Source organism: Rhinoderma darwinii, chromosome 10 (genome assembly GCF_050947455.1).
Source record: "Rhinoderma darwinii isolate aRhiDar2 chromosome 10, aRhiDar2.hap1, whole genome shotgun sequence".
In the NCBI taxonomy this organism is placed as follows: domain Eukaryota; kingdom Metazoa; phylum Chordata; class Amphibia; order Anura; family Rhinodermatidae; genus Rhinoderma; species Rhinoderma darwinii.
Genome location: NC_134696.1, coordinates 47,149,111 through 47,165,353, shown reverse-complemented (window position 1 = coordinate 47,165,353; position 16,243 = coordinate 47,149,111). Strand labels below are relative to the sequence as shown.

The window sequence follows — 16,243 nt, the reverse complement described above, 5'->3', positions numbered from 1 at the left end:
CTGGGTTCACACGACCTATTTTCAGGCGTAAACGAGGCGTATTATGCCTCGATTTACGCCTGAAAATAAGGCTCCAATACGTCGGCAAACATATGCCCATTCATTTGAATGGGTTTGCCGACGTACTGTGCCGACAACCTGTCATTTACGCGTCGTCGTTTGACAGCTGTCAAACGGGGATAAATTATATATCTGCTAAACAAAGTATGAATTATTACAGTACGCATTAGTTTGTGTGAAGTACCTATAGGACTAACAAACTTCCAAAAAAACGGTTTTGAAAACTTAAAGGGGTGCAGTTTTTAAAATGGGGTAATTTGTGGGGGCTTACTCATTTATAGGCCAAGAAATTCTGTTTTGGAAATTGGCTTTAAAATTTTAAAAATTGCTGCTTAACTTCTAAGTCTTCTACCACCCTAAACAAAATAAAAAGGACATTTAAAAAATTATGCCAACAAGAAGTAGACACGTGGTAAAATGTTTAATATGGTTAATGAACTATTGTGTGTGATAGGATCATCTGCCTTTGCAAGCAGAGTAATTAAAATCTTCAAAAATGTGCATTTTTCTAAATGTTCAATCCAATTTTTGGTTTTTACAGAGAATATATCGACCAAAATATACCACTAACAAAGTACGATCTCACAAAAAAAAACGCTCAGATAAGTAAAAGCATTACAAACGTATTCCCACAAAGTGGCGTTTATTTTCCCATGAAGGTTATTTGTCACTTATCCACAGCATATGTGATAAATGTATGATCGCTGAGGGGGTCTACCACTGGAACCCCCACAGATTTCTAGAACAGGGTACCCATCCCTCCTCACTGCACAATTGCAGTGGGGAGGCTTTTGAATGAAGCGGTGGTCACGTTTTTTCGCTGCTGCTCATGAAGTGGTAACACGCACGCATGCGTGTGACCTCCATTCAAAATCCTCCTTGCTGCAATCAAGTAGTGATGTGGAACGGGGGTCAGGACCCCTCATTCTAGAGATCGGAGGTGGTCTCGGTAGTAGTAGGGCCCCCAGCAAGCTTACATTTATCACCTATCCTGTGGATAGGTGATAAATGTCCTTAGTGGGAAAACCCCTTTAAGAGACAAAAAAACAGTCATTGTAATTGGTACATATCAAAAATGAGCTGAAGTCAGCAGTGAGGTACCACATGTATCTGTGTTAAGACCAATTCTTTTTAATCTCTTTATTCACGACCTTGTGGATGGGATTTATAACAATGTGTGAGTTTTTGCGGTTGATACAAACCTATGTAGGATTGTAGCTTGATTGTAAAATATTAAAAGGAAGACATAGATAAGCTAGCAGCATGGGCAAAAACATGGCAGATGCATTTTAATGTTGATAAATCTAATGTAATGCACTTAGGACGCAATAATAGCATTTATTCATATACATTAAATGGAATAAAACTGGGGATAACGGAACAAGATAAGGACCTGGGTATTCTGGTTACAGGTAAGCGAAGCAGCAGCACTCAATGTCAATAAAAAACACAGAAAATTGAGTGTAAGGGCTTATTCAGACGAACGTAAAATACGCGCGTGCAACGCGCGTGATTTTCACGTGCGTTGCCCGTAGCTATATTAGACAATGGGGCCGTGCAGACATGGCAGCGTTTTTTGCGCAGCGTTGCTCCGTTGCAAAAAACTCACGACATGTCCGTTGATTCTGCGTTTTCAACGCATCACGCACCCATTGAAGTCAATGGGTGCGTGAAAACCACGCATGTCGCACGGAAGCACTTCCGTGCGAACTGCGTGTTTGCGCAACAGCTGTTAAAAGGATGAATGTAAACAGAAAAGCACCACGTGCTTTTCTGTTTCCGAACATCCGAACGGAGTGTCTTTGCGATTAGCGAACCCCGACAACCGAAGCTAACTTCACCGGGTTCGGCCAAACTCGTTTTGCCCGAACCCGGCAAAAAAAATTCCGGTCCGCGACGTCGGGAGACATTCACTGTGCATGGTGCTGAAAGAGTTAAACTGTTTCAGCACCATGGACAGTGACTTGCGATCCCAAAATACATGAACCTGTAAAAAAAACCGAAGTTCTAACTTACCGATTATTCCTGTCTCCTTCCTGCAGTCCGACCTCCCGGGATGACACTTCAGTTCAAGTGACAGCTCCAGCCAATCACAGGCCAAGCACAGGCTGCAGCCAATCACAGGCTGCAGCGGTCACTTGGACTGCCGCGTCATCCAGGGAGGTGGGGCTCGATGTCAAGAGAGGCGCGTCACCAAGGACGCGTCACCAAGGACGCGTCACCAAGGCAACGGCCGGGAAGTTCTCGGTAAGTAGGAACTTTATCTTTTTTTTAACAGGGTTTTTGCTGTTGTGTTCGGCATTCACTGTCGAGGGTGCTGTAAGATTTTGCTCTTTCAGCACCTTGGACAGTGACGGGCGTCGACAAGCCTCATCTCTATGATGCCGGCTGCGCGAAAATCACGCAGCCGCGCATCAGACACGGATGACACACGCAGCTGTCAAATAGTGTTTGCGCGCGCAAAACGCTGCGTTGTTTGCGCGCGCAAAAACGCAACGCTCGTGTGAATCCGGCCTAAGGCTGGGTTCACACGACCTATTTTCAGACTTAAACGAGGCGTATTATGCCTCGTTTTACGTCTGAAAATAGGGCTACAATACGTCGGCAAACATCTGCCCATTCATTTGAATGGGTTTGCCGACGTACTGTGCAGACAACCTGTCATTTACGTGTCGTCGTTTGACAGCTGTCAAACGATGACGCGTAAAATGACTGCCTCGTCAAAAGAAGTGCAGGACACTTATATATATTATATGCAGGACACTTCTTTCAGACGTAATTTGAGCCGTTCTTCATTGAACTCAATGAAGAGCAGCTCAAAATTTACGGCTGTCAGAGAAGCTTCGCAAAATGCGAGGAGGAGCATTTACGACTGAAACAAGGCAGCTGTTTTCTCCTGAAAACAGGCTGTCTTTTCAGACGTAAAAGCCTGCTACCGTGTGCACATACCCTTAAACGACCAAGAGAGTTCAAGCGTATAAAAAAAAATTCATGATTTTATTGAGACATCTTAAAAGTTACAACACAATCATAAAAAGAAGGGTTATCAAAAATAGTCCACACAGACAGACGTATACTGAGTGGGCTACTGGCAATAACACCTATGCCATGGATTGATACATTGTAAATAGTCTGCAAAAGAGGATCCAAGAGAACATGTACGAGGGTGAAACAAATTTGTACTGGTTACCCCATTGTTCCTCTGCATTTGATCTTACCCGTTTCTCTTTTACCTTTTGCCATTCTGCCTTTACACTGTACCCTTACCTTGCTGGACAAATATATCTGTTTGTCTGTGTGGACTATATGTGATTCCCCTTTTTAATGCTATTGTAACTTTTAAGATATGTCTTAATAAAATCATGGTTTTTGTATGCTTAAACTCTCTTCGTCATTTAACTGTCAATTTTCAGTGTTTTATGATTTTTAGTATAGACTTATATACTTTTAGGGCTCATATTTCTGTGTTTAGTACTCAATGTCAAACAGCAGCTGTAAAAGCACATTTTGAGGGTTTAAAAGGGTTGCAGTCAAACTTGGCAGGTTTTGTTGAAGAAGTTTCTGCGACTGAAAATTAGTTCCATTCCTCTGAATGTTGTTGTTTCAACAGGAGGTGCATGGATGGATGTAACGGATTTTCACTTCCAGAGATTTCTGCAACAAAATCTGCCGCAAGGGACAGCACCCTAAAAAGGGAGATACAAACTTGGGATTCAAATGTAATATTACCCATCTATAAATCCCTTGTAAGACCACATCTAAAATATGGGTGTAACGTCCGTGGTCGCTGACCACGAACTCCTTCCATCCAGTCAATGCCCTTCTCTCCAGAGATGTCTGCACATACGGCCATCCTGTTCCACAGTAACCAGCAGGGTGTGCTCAGGAGCTCAGTCCAGACTTAAGAAGCCAAAGTGCACACAGGTGGGAGATTGAGCTGATTGCTCCCAGAGCACCCTGGGCTATAAGAAGGACTGTACCCCTTCCTCCCATGCCTGAGCATTGTTGTCGTACCCAAAGTTTGTCTATGCAAATGGTCGCCTAGTGTTTTCCAGTTCCCAGTGTTCCCCGTACCTGTATCCCGTGCTATCCTGGTCAAGTGCCGCGCTGAGCTGTAGTCGTGCTGTGCTGTATTCCACGCCTGTCCTGCTGCCTAGTCCCAGCCGAGCCTGCCTTGCTACTGTCCGAGCTGCCACAGGTACACTATATGAACTATAGACTGTGACCTGCGCCCTGTTGGCCAGCTGCCATAACATCAAGGCGGTCCAGCCCAGTGGGTCCACGAACCCAACGTGACAATGGGATTCAGTTTTGAGCTCCACACTGTAAAGCCAGATTTACATGAGCGTGTGCGTTTTTCGTTAACAGCTCCGTGTGTCATCATATGGTGCGCAGCTGCATGATTTTTGTGCAGCCGCCATCATTATGACACTCGGTTTGTATGTTCATTCATACTTTTTACTGCTGTTGCGCGAATCACGCGCGTCCAACGGAAGTCCTTCCGTGCGCTGCGCGTGATTTTTACACACCCATTGACTTCAATGGGTGCATGATGCGCGAACAACGCAGAAATATAGGACATATCGCGAGTTTTACGCAACGGACTCACGCTGCGTGAAACTCACGGACAGTCTGCACGTCCCCATAGACTAACATAGGTCCGTACGAGACGCGTGAAAATCACGCACGTTGCACGGACGTATTACACGTTCATCTAAATAAGTCCTTAAGAAGATATAGGAGAGTTAGACAGGATTCAAAGGCGGGTGATTATTAAATGCAATCGGAGATCTCTCTTCTAATGAGAGGCTAGCAAAATCAGGCTTGTTCAATTTGGGGAAAAAAAAAAAAGAGGCCTTAGAGGTGATCTTATTATCATGCATAAGTATATGTGTGGTCAATATAAAGAACTGGCATTTTTTTTTTTTCCAAGGACTTTACAAAGGACAAGGGGACATTAGTTGCGTGTGGATGAAAGATGTTTCAGACATCAATGTAAGAAAGGGTTCTTTACAGTTAGAGTGTCAAACTATGTTATGCCCTAACCCAAGAGGTAGTAATGGCAGATACTATGTCAGTATTTCAGAAAGGGCTAGATGCTTATCTAATCATGAATGATGGACCAGTGTCTTTTTTTTAAACTTATGTAAAAAAATAAAAAGGGAACTAAAGCGTCCTTTTTTAGGGATCTATGATGTTGTTACTACGGTTCATTAGTTACGCATTTGCAATGGAATTTGCGGAGATAATATGTTTGTCTATGACGGGGTCTGAGGCCAGTTTCTCACAGGCGCATGTCCCAGCCCGACCACAGGCCTAATGATGCAAACTAACAGCATCTTAAGCAGTAATATGAGCGCAGAAATGCACCTGTATTACACTTGTGTGAACCTGGCCTAAGTTAACTCCTTTAATATTCCCTTTTAGGACATATGAAATATCGTAATTGAGGGGATCCACAGCATTGTGCATTACATGGACTGCTTATTGTGTTAAATGGGCACCATATAATGCTTTTGTGACTAGGCAGCAGCTTTCCGTGGTGATAACAATTGATCACAGGGGTCTTAGCTGGAGGTCAAGGGCGCTTGCCTGATCCAGATGTTCGGCCAGAATGAGAGCAAACAGATCTTGAAAATTCAAACACACAGCTGGATATCAGGTTAGCATTCAAATGGGGAAACAGGGACATGGCTATTCCTAGATCTGCATGTTGCAGCCTAAGATGTTAATGTAGCACTTTTTGATTCACCATTCATTCATCGGCCACCAGCTATATTGAAACACAAGGAGAAGAAGCTAGCTACTTCAATCCTATGTACCAGAGAGACGCTTCGGGTCTGTCTCATGTATCCTTGATGGTCAATTTATACCCAGGTATCAGTAAACCAAGGTTATTAAATTAAAGTCAGGAAGACCCAAAACGAAAGAGCGTGGCCGATCTTCTGATTAACTGGGTGACAGAAAAAGCAGCCCTACAAAGAGGTATTATAAGTAACAATGGTAGATGTCAGACAGCTACTTCCTGTCCCAGAATCAGAATACTGATGTATTGAGCTATAAGAAACGGCAATTGCTGCAGTTACTGCACATATGGATTCATCGAAATGTTGATTTCATTTTTGTCTGGAGGTAAACTATACAACAAGCTACCAGTCAAGTCATGGTACAGATGTGGAATGTTTTCCAGTGCTGATGATTACGTCCATCACAGAATTATTCAGTATCTTCTGAAATAAACATTTATTGATGCCTTTTGGACAAAGTCACACTTCAGTCTTTTATTCCTTATTCTTATAGATACCGAGTTGAATATAGACCTCTTCCATGATGCTGGCCAACAGCTCACTCTCCGCTAGACTCATTATTGGGCTTTCTTTCAAACCTGAAACAAAATGGTGATGCACAGCTGAATGTAGGAAGCTACAAATACTATCATCATCATCATAAGTTTTTGAATGAGACATAAGAGATTTTTTTTGTTGCAAGCTTGGATTTTTTTAAGGCCTCATTCACATATGCATTGGAGGCTCCCTTAGGAGCTTCTTTCGCAGATATAGCCAACATAATAGCGCAGCATGCTGCGTTTTGTCTCCAGTAAAGTCACGGACACCCGATAGCACCTATTAAAGTCAATGGGTTCCGTCAGCCGCCGGTCAGTGTCCATTGTGCAACAGAACCTGCTTCTGTTATTCCCCTGTTCTGCGCCTCTGACGGAGCAGACCGGCGCACACACTGACGCAGGTGTAAGCTAAGCCGAATACTTCTAATAATTTCAACAGTTTAAAAATGTTCTCATGAAGACAACTTCTGTCCATCAGACGCCACTTAGGACCCCCTTCTATGAGCCAGAACAGGAGAGACACGTGAACTTAAGTCATCCATGTATTACAAAGACGGACATTTATGTGAATGGTCGCAATGTAATACTAGACTTCCAAATGTCTAGCATGGCTTCACCCAAAGTTGACTAAAAAAAATGGAGCCAAAAACTGCATCAACTGTCCATGTGATCCTGGCCTTAATGGCTCTTTTTGATGAAGTTTTTTTTTTTTAGACAAACACGAGGGCAACCAAAATGAAAAACGTATAAGGGTAACTTCACACGTAGTGTAAATACTGCAGATTTTCTGCATCGTATTTCATAGTGGAAACCCTGCAACATGATACAGTAGCAGCAGAGTGGATGAGAATTTAACAAATCTCATGCACAAGCTGCATTAAAAAAAAACAAAAAAAAAAACAGCCGAACAAACATTCATGAATTGACCTGCTTTTTGGTTTGACCTGTTTTTTTTTTTAATCCGCAGCATCTCGATTTATGCTGCGGAATTACTGGTTTTCTGTTGCAGGTTCTCCTCATTGAATTCAATGGAGAGGTAAATATTGAGATTTTTGCGGCAGAAAAGCTGCGATTCTGTCGCAAAAATTGCAACGCAGAAAAATATTTTTAAAAAAAGGCTATACTTACCCAGATCTCTATGCTTTTCCTTTCAGGCCGGCCTCAAGGAATGACGTTTCATCCCATGTGCTGCTGCAGCCAATCACAGGCTGCAGCGGTCACATGGGATAATAAAATGTCATCTCAGGAGGCCGGGCTGCAGGACATCAAAGGGATGCGTCGCCATGTCTACGGGTAAGTATAAACTTTTTTTTTTTAACCTGCTGTTTTCCACAGCGGACATTCCACCTGAAAAACTGCACCACAATTTGGTGCGGTTTTTCAGCCGGAGTTCCCTGCGTACTTTATATTCGCCCTGTGTGAACTTAGCCTAAAAGGAAAGACGGATATGTCTATGTTTTGTGGCATTACATATCCATATTCTGCTGAACATTTTCCACACAGAAATCCGAGCATGCTCATTCTGTTGTGGATGTCAACTGCAGATTTCACCCTCTCCAATGTAGAAGTGAAATCTGTGGTACAATCTGCAGCAAAATTCACACGCATGGAAAATCCGCAATTAATCTGCTACATACGTGGGTACCCTAAACCTTCGATAGACAGTCACACAGTTTAGCGCTTTAAAATACATATGTGAAAATATTTTTAAGTGTAACATGCGTTTTATCACTTAGTGTCATTTTGTACGTGTTTTTTGAATAGCCTATGGGAAAATCTTAGGGAAAAAAAATACCATACCAAGCTGCGTTTTAAAAATTCTACTGATCCCAAATGCGTCATAAGTCCAAACGCTGTGTATGGTGCCATTTCAAAAAGTCACTATAAAGTAACATCTGGCTGCTGCATTTTTTACCTTAAAATACTAAATATAAGAAAATGCCACAGAAAAACGCTGTCTGTATATCCAGTCTAAGTCCCTGTTCACACAGGGTATTTTGCAGGCAGAAAAAAAATATTGCTTCAGGAATTTGAGGCACATTTTGACCTGCCTGAACTTTCTTTCCGCGGTTCTTGATGCATTTTTGCAGAAACTGCGGCAAGAAAGGACATGCCACCTTTTTTCCCCGGCGAGCGGCTAAAAGGCCTCCGCCTCCCATTGAAAGCAATTGGGGGAGATTTCAGCCATTTTTTACCACTGATGCCAACGCGGTTTCCGCGTAAAAAAAAAAAAAAAACTTTGTGGTAACTGGGCCTGAGGCCTCTTTCACATGCCGGTATTATGGTTCAGTATTTGTAAGCCAAAGCAGCAGTAAGGGTATGTTCACACGCTCAGTAAAAAACATCTGAAAATACGGAGCCGTTTTCAAGGGAATACAGCTCCTGATTTTCAGCATTTTTTAAAGAGGCTCTGTCACCACATTATAAGTGGCCTATCTCCTACATAAGAAGATCGGCGCTATAATGTAGGTGACAGTAATACTTTTTATTTAGAAAAACTATCTATTTTAAACCACTTTGAGCGATTTTTAGCTTTATGCTAATGAGTTTCTTAATGCCCAAGTGGGCGTGTTTTTACGTTAGACCAAGTGGGCGTTGTACAGAGGAGTGTATGACGCTGACCAGTCAGCATCATGCACTTCTCTCCATTCATTTACACTGCACTAGCGATATAGTTATATCGTTATGTGCAGCTACATACACAAGCCCTAACATTACTGCAGTGTCCTGATAATGAATACACATGATCTCCAGCCTGGACGTCATGTTTATTCAGAATCCTGACACTTCTGAATCTTTTCTGTGAGATTCCAGCAAGGCAAGCGTAATCTCAAGATTACGATGTAACCTGTCATTTCAAACGAGATTACGCTTGCCTTGCTGGAATCTCACAGAAAAGATTCAGAAGTGTCAGGATTCTGAATAAACATCACGTCCAGGCTGGTAGTAATGTATATTCATTATCAGGACACTGTAGTAATTTTATAATGTGTGTATGAAGTTGCACATAGCGATATAACTATATCGCTAGTACAGTGTAAATGAATGGAGAGAAGTGTATGACGCTGATTGGTCAGCGTCATACACTCCTCTGTACAATGCCCACTTGGTCTAAATTAAAACACGCCCACTTGGGCATTAAGAAACTAATTAGCATAAAGCTATAAATCGCTCATAAAGTGGATTAAAATAGATCGTTTTTCTAAATAAAAAGCACTGCTTTCACCTACATTACAGCGCCGACCTTATATAGGAGATAGGGCACTTATAATGTGGTGACAGAGTCTCTTTACGCAAACTCGCATTTTTCACGGTTGTTTTTGGAGTGGTTTTTCTATAAAGTCACTAAAAAACGGCTCAAGAAGTGACATGCACTTCTTTTTACGCTCCGTTTTTTTAAAACGGCCGAGTAAAAAAAATGGCCGTCAGAACAGAATGCAGTTTTTCCCATTGAAATCAATGGGCAGATGTTTGGAGGCGTTCTGCGGCCCGAAAAACGGCCGAAAATAAGCAGTGTGTACATACCCTAAGTAATGAATTAGAAACAACTTAGAAGCGCTTTCCATTACCTTTCAGCAGACACTGCCGCACATGTTCTGCTTCATAACTCAGTCCTGTGCTGTTTTTGAAGTGCAGGTGTTTTGTAGTAGTAGGAAGAGTGTATTTAGTTTCTTTTCCGTTAACGATTAGGGACGTTGGTGACCACATATAAGAAGGGATCTGGAGATAAGTAAATTACATTCAGATTATGCATCTATAAATCTTGCCAATGCTATTCACAGAAAACTCTAAAGTCTCACACAATTATGTTTATGAACAACCAGATACAAACTTATTATGAATTACATAATTAAAGGGTCCGGTGACAAGATAACAGGGTGTCCTGCTGCTGAGATCCCCAGCAATCAATTCTTATCTGTAGACGAGCCTTCCAGCAAGTGCTCAATTCCTGTTCAGCGCCACCACAGGAGAAATGATGCATTACACAGTTCCCATTAAAATCAATTTGCTGATTGTGTAATGCTCAAACATGTGGAGTCCTCCAGAATAAGGAATGCCCTTTTCAGCTGTTCTCAGCTCGGACGAATACATTAGGGGCTCCATTTTTTACCTCAGAATTCGCTCATAGGGCATTTAAAGTTGGGGTTTCCAAACCAGAAAACCTCTTTAAATTGAAACCAGATGTTAAATGATAGTAGGTACCCTTTGCCCGCCAATCATTTGCCTTCCAAAATAACACAGTATTATAACTAGCAATGCAGTTCACAACAATCCCTCCCAAGCCCTTACGTTACAAAATAAACTGATACCGTCATTAGAAGAACGATCATTTACCATTGTTCTCTTTATAGTGGCATTTCATACCTGAATCATTCCTTGGGTACCAGAGATAACGGCTTGATTTGGCAATTCAGTCACTATAGTGCTGGTAATTATGGCCTGGCATTTCCCAGGGTACTGCAGAATAATAGTCACCGTCTCATCTACACCTAAGAATTTGATAAGAATATATTGGGTTCAATCTGCATCCCCCATGTTTATATTTTTGTATCAAACTGCCATGTAAAAGAACGCACCAGACAAAACGGATCCACTGTATTACACCTAGTGCAGGGCCTGAGGGGGCAGCGTATGACAGAGAATCAAGGACCACCAAAGAGAAAATCCTTGTGTCATGTCCTGCCCCTCAGACCCTAAACTAGACATGACACAGTGGATCAGTTTTGCCAGTACATTCTGTAAAAAGGATAATCTACTAGCACGTAGTGAGAAAAGCTTACCAGTGTCATGCAGAAATCCATTGGCAGTTACGGACTCTGGGTTTTCTCCATTAAACGCCATTGAGGCAAACTGAATACCGTAACAACCAATGTCCAGCAATGCTCCTCCGCCAAGTTCCTTTTCCACTGCCCGAGGAACACCAACCAGATTTGCACCAAATTCTGCCCGTACAACTTTAACCTCTCCAAGAACCTTCTGATCGAGCAGGGAACGGATCTCTTCATAGACTGGGAAAAAGCGGCTCCAGAATGCCTATACACCATGGAGAGAGGGTAAAGCAATGCAGAATATTAATGATAAACGACACACCTTGATTCATGCATTTTGAGGGCTGTTGGGAGACAGTCACAGTGGACCCCTATCTACCCCACCCTCTTAGATCCACCTACTATGCTTTACTTTAAACAGTGGGGCTGAACTGTGATGGAGAAAAAATTGCATCCGTGTAGGAAATTAGTCAGGATCATATAGAAGGTAGAGAATTTAGAAGGTAGGAAGAACTTACCTCCATGAAGAAGACATTGTGTTTCCTTGCAGCTGACGTGAGCTCCTTAACTTCTGTGAGATTCATAGCCATAGGCTTTTCACACAATACATTTTTTCCATGGTTAAAAAAGAGGAGAACCAGATCCCTATGGGCAGGATGAATGGCCCCAACATAGACAATATCTGAGATAGAAAATGGCCATGTGCAAAGAAAAAACAAATATGTTATCGGTGATCTTAATATGATAATTAACCTTTATGTATATACGTCCCAGACCATTCTAAGAATAACTATTTACTTGTTTCTGTTGTAGCATATTACCTTTGGTAGTCATTTAAAGAATTACACCCAAAATGCTAAATCGTGGTGTATTAGTAAGCCTGAAGTTGGTGCATTTTTGCAAGTGACAACAGGAAGTGCAGCCATATTGGTTGTCACCTTTGAAATAGCCTCTTGTAAACTGATGAAAATAAGGTCACTTTGTAACTGACTGTACATGCTGACAAAGTCATATTAGATATTAATGTTCTACTTGAGACCCCTCTAAACAGTTCCCCCTCTGGGCCCCACCAGATGTAGTCTTATGCAGCAACTGCCATTTTGATTAAAGTTTTCAAGGAATTGTCTGGCGTAGAATATCCATTTTCAAATACCCCATTAGAGAATTCTAAGTTAATAGGGGGGTCCACTTTTAGGACCCTCATGTATTGTTTAGAACTGAAGTTGGCTACATAGAGCATCTCTCGCTCTAGTTAGCCCAGCAAGTCTGGCCAATACACTCGGAGTCTAGGGATTTGAATTGGAACAGTGTAATGCTTGATTTCAACTGTGATGGCGCTGCAGGGTAATTGAAAACTTGCTCTTAGATACCCCACAACATCTAAAATTCATACTAGTCAAAGTGGAAAGACCAAGACCATGCCACAGATTTAGCTTCTTACCAATGTCTGGATCTTCGGCAAGTTCTTCGTATGTACCGTAAGCTTTAGGAATGTTATGGCTTTTGGCAAACTCCTTAGCGCGGCTTAGATATCTGGCAGCCACCGCTACTGCCTGAAAAATTCAGAGCAAAACGTCTTATCCCGTTCACAGCAGATCAAGGTAATGCAGACTTAGGCCACATGCACACGACCGTGTTTGGTCCGTGATATACGAATCGCATGTCGGCCGTATTTCCCGGACCAAACACAGTTCAGAGACCCGGTCTTCTAGCATCATAGTTTCAGTACGGAATAGTATTCCTGCCGGGAGGCCTAGCGTCATACATAACTATGATGCTAGGAGCCCGGCCCCCTAAACGGTGTTCGGTCCGGGAAATGTGGCCAACATATGGTCCATATATCACAGACTGAACACGGTCATGTGCTAGAGGCCTTAGGGAGAAATAGAATTATTAAAGGTGTTGTCTTATAAAATCAGCCCTGTTTTTAACTGAAGACCGCAGAGCGATAAGAGACACCCTTGGGTCCAGATTCTAGAATCTCTAGTGAAAAGCTTATATTGCCAAGGGGAGTTATGGAATCCCATACATTTCCCGCAGCAGCCAGTGTATGGGAAATATCAACAATTCAAACCATGTGTTACAGTGACAGGCCGGGTTCACCAGAGTAAGAGCCGCTATTTGTTGGTGGCCCTCCACTCTAGCTAATAGAGGAGGGTCTCAAGCAGGGGGTGCCTCTTGATTATATCCTTATGCCTTAACAGAGTGGCAGGAGGCAACCCAATTTAAAAAATTTAGAAATCAGGAGCAGTCGCAGCCAAAGTTTGGTTAATATGTTTTATTTACACAGATATTTGCGTTCTTGTGTTCTGAAGTAGCAGCCATATTGGTTGTCATCTTTGAATTACTTTCTCAGTAAATTGCCACTTTGTTTGTTAGAACCCGCTGACATAATGACAGAAGATCTGTTTCTGACGAACCAATACAAAGATAATAAGCCAAGATGGCTGAACTTCCGGTTATCACTTTTGTAAAATAGGCAACAAAACATAAAAAATGTCAATAACACTAAGGCCTTATTCACACGGACATATGCAATTCAATGGGGCCATTCAGACATGCAGGGTTTTTCATGCAGCATGTTTCCGTTACGTGAAACTCACTGCATGTCCTATACTTGTGTGTTTTTTTGCGGATCACGCATCCATTGAAGTCAATGGGTGCGTGAAAATCACGGACAGCACATCCGTCTGCTGTCCGTGATTCACGCAACAGTTCCTTGAAATGCAGAGAAAAAAAAAAAAAAAAAGATAGATATGTGCACCAAGACGGATATCAAAAGCGGATGCCACACGGAACTGCAATGAAAAACGTTTCAGTTTTTTGCGAATGCAAAACGGAAACACTCGTGTGAATATAGCCAAAGTAGAAGAAACATAAAAAAACGACAAGTCGTCCCACAAAACAGAAAGCCCTCATACAACTGCATCGGCGCAAAAATAAAAAAAAAGTTGTGGTTCTTCAAATATGGAGGCACAAAAATAAATAATTTTGAAAAAAAAAAAAAAAAAAAGTGTTTTTACTGTGTAAAAGTAGTAAAACATACAAAATCTATATAAATCTGGTAACATTGCAATCGTAACAACCCGCTGAATAAAGTTATTTATACCACATGGTAAACTACGTCAATTTAGGACGCAAAAAAGTGTTGTGAAATTGCTGTTTTTCTATCCCCCGCCCCAATTTTTTTTTCTATAAAAGTTAATCAATAAATTCTATGTACACCAAAATGGTGCTATTAAAAAATACATATTCTCCTGCAAAAGAAACAAGATCTTATACAGCTATGTCGACGCAAAAAAAAAAAAAAAAGTTATAGCTGATTGAATGAGACGATGGAAAAACTTAAAAAATAGCTTGGTCATGAAGGCCTAAAATAGGCTGGTCATTAAGGGGTTAATGATTTTACCATCATATATAGTTTACAGCTGATGTCGTTGGGTATACACTACATGTATACGCTTTACTACAGGATGAGCTACCGTTGACCTGATCACATATGCGCTACAGTTGTGACCTATGGATTTCAATGGGACGGACTACATCAAGGTCAAAGTTGGAATCATTTTCTGCCCATCTGTATTGAGATTTCGGAGCTGTGCTAAGTGCATTGTTCACATTAGGTCAGGTAAGGACACACTACGTTACTGCTCAGCATGGAGCTGCACCCACCTGGTGGTCCTGAGCCGGCAGCGTCTGCAGAGCTACCACAAAATCATTGCTTATCTTCCCTGCAGAGCAGATGCCCCATTTTGTAGCCATTGTTGACTGACTGAATCCGGGCTCTTTTACAGGAAGGGGAATAGTCTGTGTCTGCATTTATAGGGCGGCCAAAGGGGCGTGACCCACATTCTGCTGATCACTTGCTGAAACCCAGCCAAAATCCTCAAAAGCTTTTGTGTGACGCGTGTAATGCTGCTGGCTCCATGAGCTCGCTGTGTGTTCAGACTACTTAGTTACATTGTGACCGCCCTTTATATAGAAGCGTTTGGAATCCATGGACAGCAGGTTGTGCGTTGTGCAAAACTTATTTAGACGGGGAGGCGAAAGGTGTTAATTAAGCTTAATCACTGCAAAATGAAAAGTTCTGCAACTTTCTTATATACTTTGTGTATCAATTCCCAACCATTTTCCACAGCTCCTATTGCTGTCAGTGAATGGAACCATTCTTGTTTACATCAAGAGGCTAAAAAGCTATACAGACTTAATTCTTCTCACAGCAGAGAGTTTGCTACAATTGTGTCCAACCTGTGAAATCCTCTGCAAGCTTATTCATTGTACGATGAAAAGTTATAGAACTTTCGAATATTTTTTTGGCTTCATTTCCTCCCTTTTGCAGGAAATCTTCCCCTTTGTAGGATATTGCATCTCTCTCTCTTTGTAGGACACCTTTTCTCCACCAACTTGCTGGACATCTCCCTAATAAAAGAGGACATTGCTAATTCTCTGTGTGCAGGATATCTCATCTCTTCCAGTTTACAGACATCTTATCATATTCACACGGCTAGGAGCAAAAGAGTGTGTCTGAGCTGCAATACCAGTAGCATACATGGAACAAGAGTGGCGCTGTTTCTATACAAATGCAGACCCTTTTTTCTAATCTCATACAACCCCTTTAAGTGCTACATTCTTAAGCTGATCATACACATTAAATGTGCCGATTTTGGCGGGACCAGCCGACCATCTAATGTGTAAGGCAGCCTCCCGATTCTCCCCTGATGGCAGATGTCAGGGGAGAGAAGGGACGAGCATATTGAATTTCAACATGCCCGATCCTTTTGTTCGTTTGGGATTAAACCGCCACCAGAGGAGTCTGGCAGCAGCGTTCTACCTTCTCTCTATTGAAAACACATGCACGCTCGGCCGAGCAGGGCTTGCATGTGTATAGAGGAGTAGTTAGGAATAGCTGTCGGCCAACAGTTATCTAAAGTGCGTGGCCAGCCGTAAGGCCCTTTTAAACCGGCCGGCCGCTGAAGCGAGCGCCGATCAACGAGACATCGTTGATCGGCGCTCGTTTGCTCCTGTCACACGGAGCTATGGATGGGGACGAGCGCTCGTTACTCCGATCGCT

General features: G+C 42.2%; 1 protein-coding gene across 1 annotated transcript; it reads right to left on the bottom strand.

Moving 5' to 3' along the window:
- Positions 1-6,158: 6,158 nt before the first annotated feature.
- Positions 6,159-14,973, bottom strand: LOC142662034 (trans-1,2-dihydrobenzene-1,2-diol dehydrogenase-like). The gene is made up of 7 exons (XM_075839858.1): positions 14,845-14,973; positions 12,614-12,725; positions 11,691-11,854; positions 11,185-11,437; positions 10,769-10,893; positions 9,973-10,123; positions 6,159-6,445 (listed from the first exon to the last, which is right to left on the bottom strand). The coding sequence occupies exons 1-7, from the start codon at positions 14,932-14,934 to the stop codon at positions 6,342-6,344; spliced, it is 999 nt and encodes a 332-aa protein (XP_075695973.1). The 5' UTR covers positions 14,935-14,973; the 3' UTR covers positions 6,159-6,341.
- Between the last annotated feature and the right edge of the window lie 1,270 nt (positions 14,974-16,243).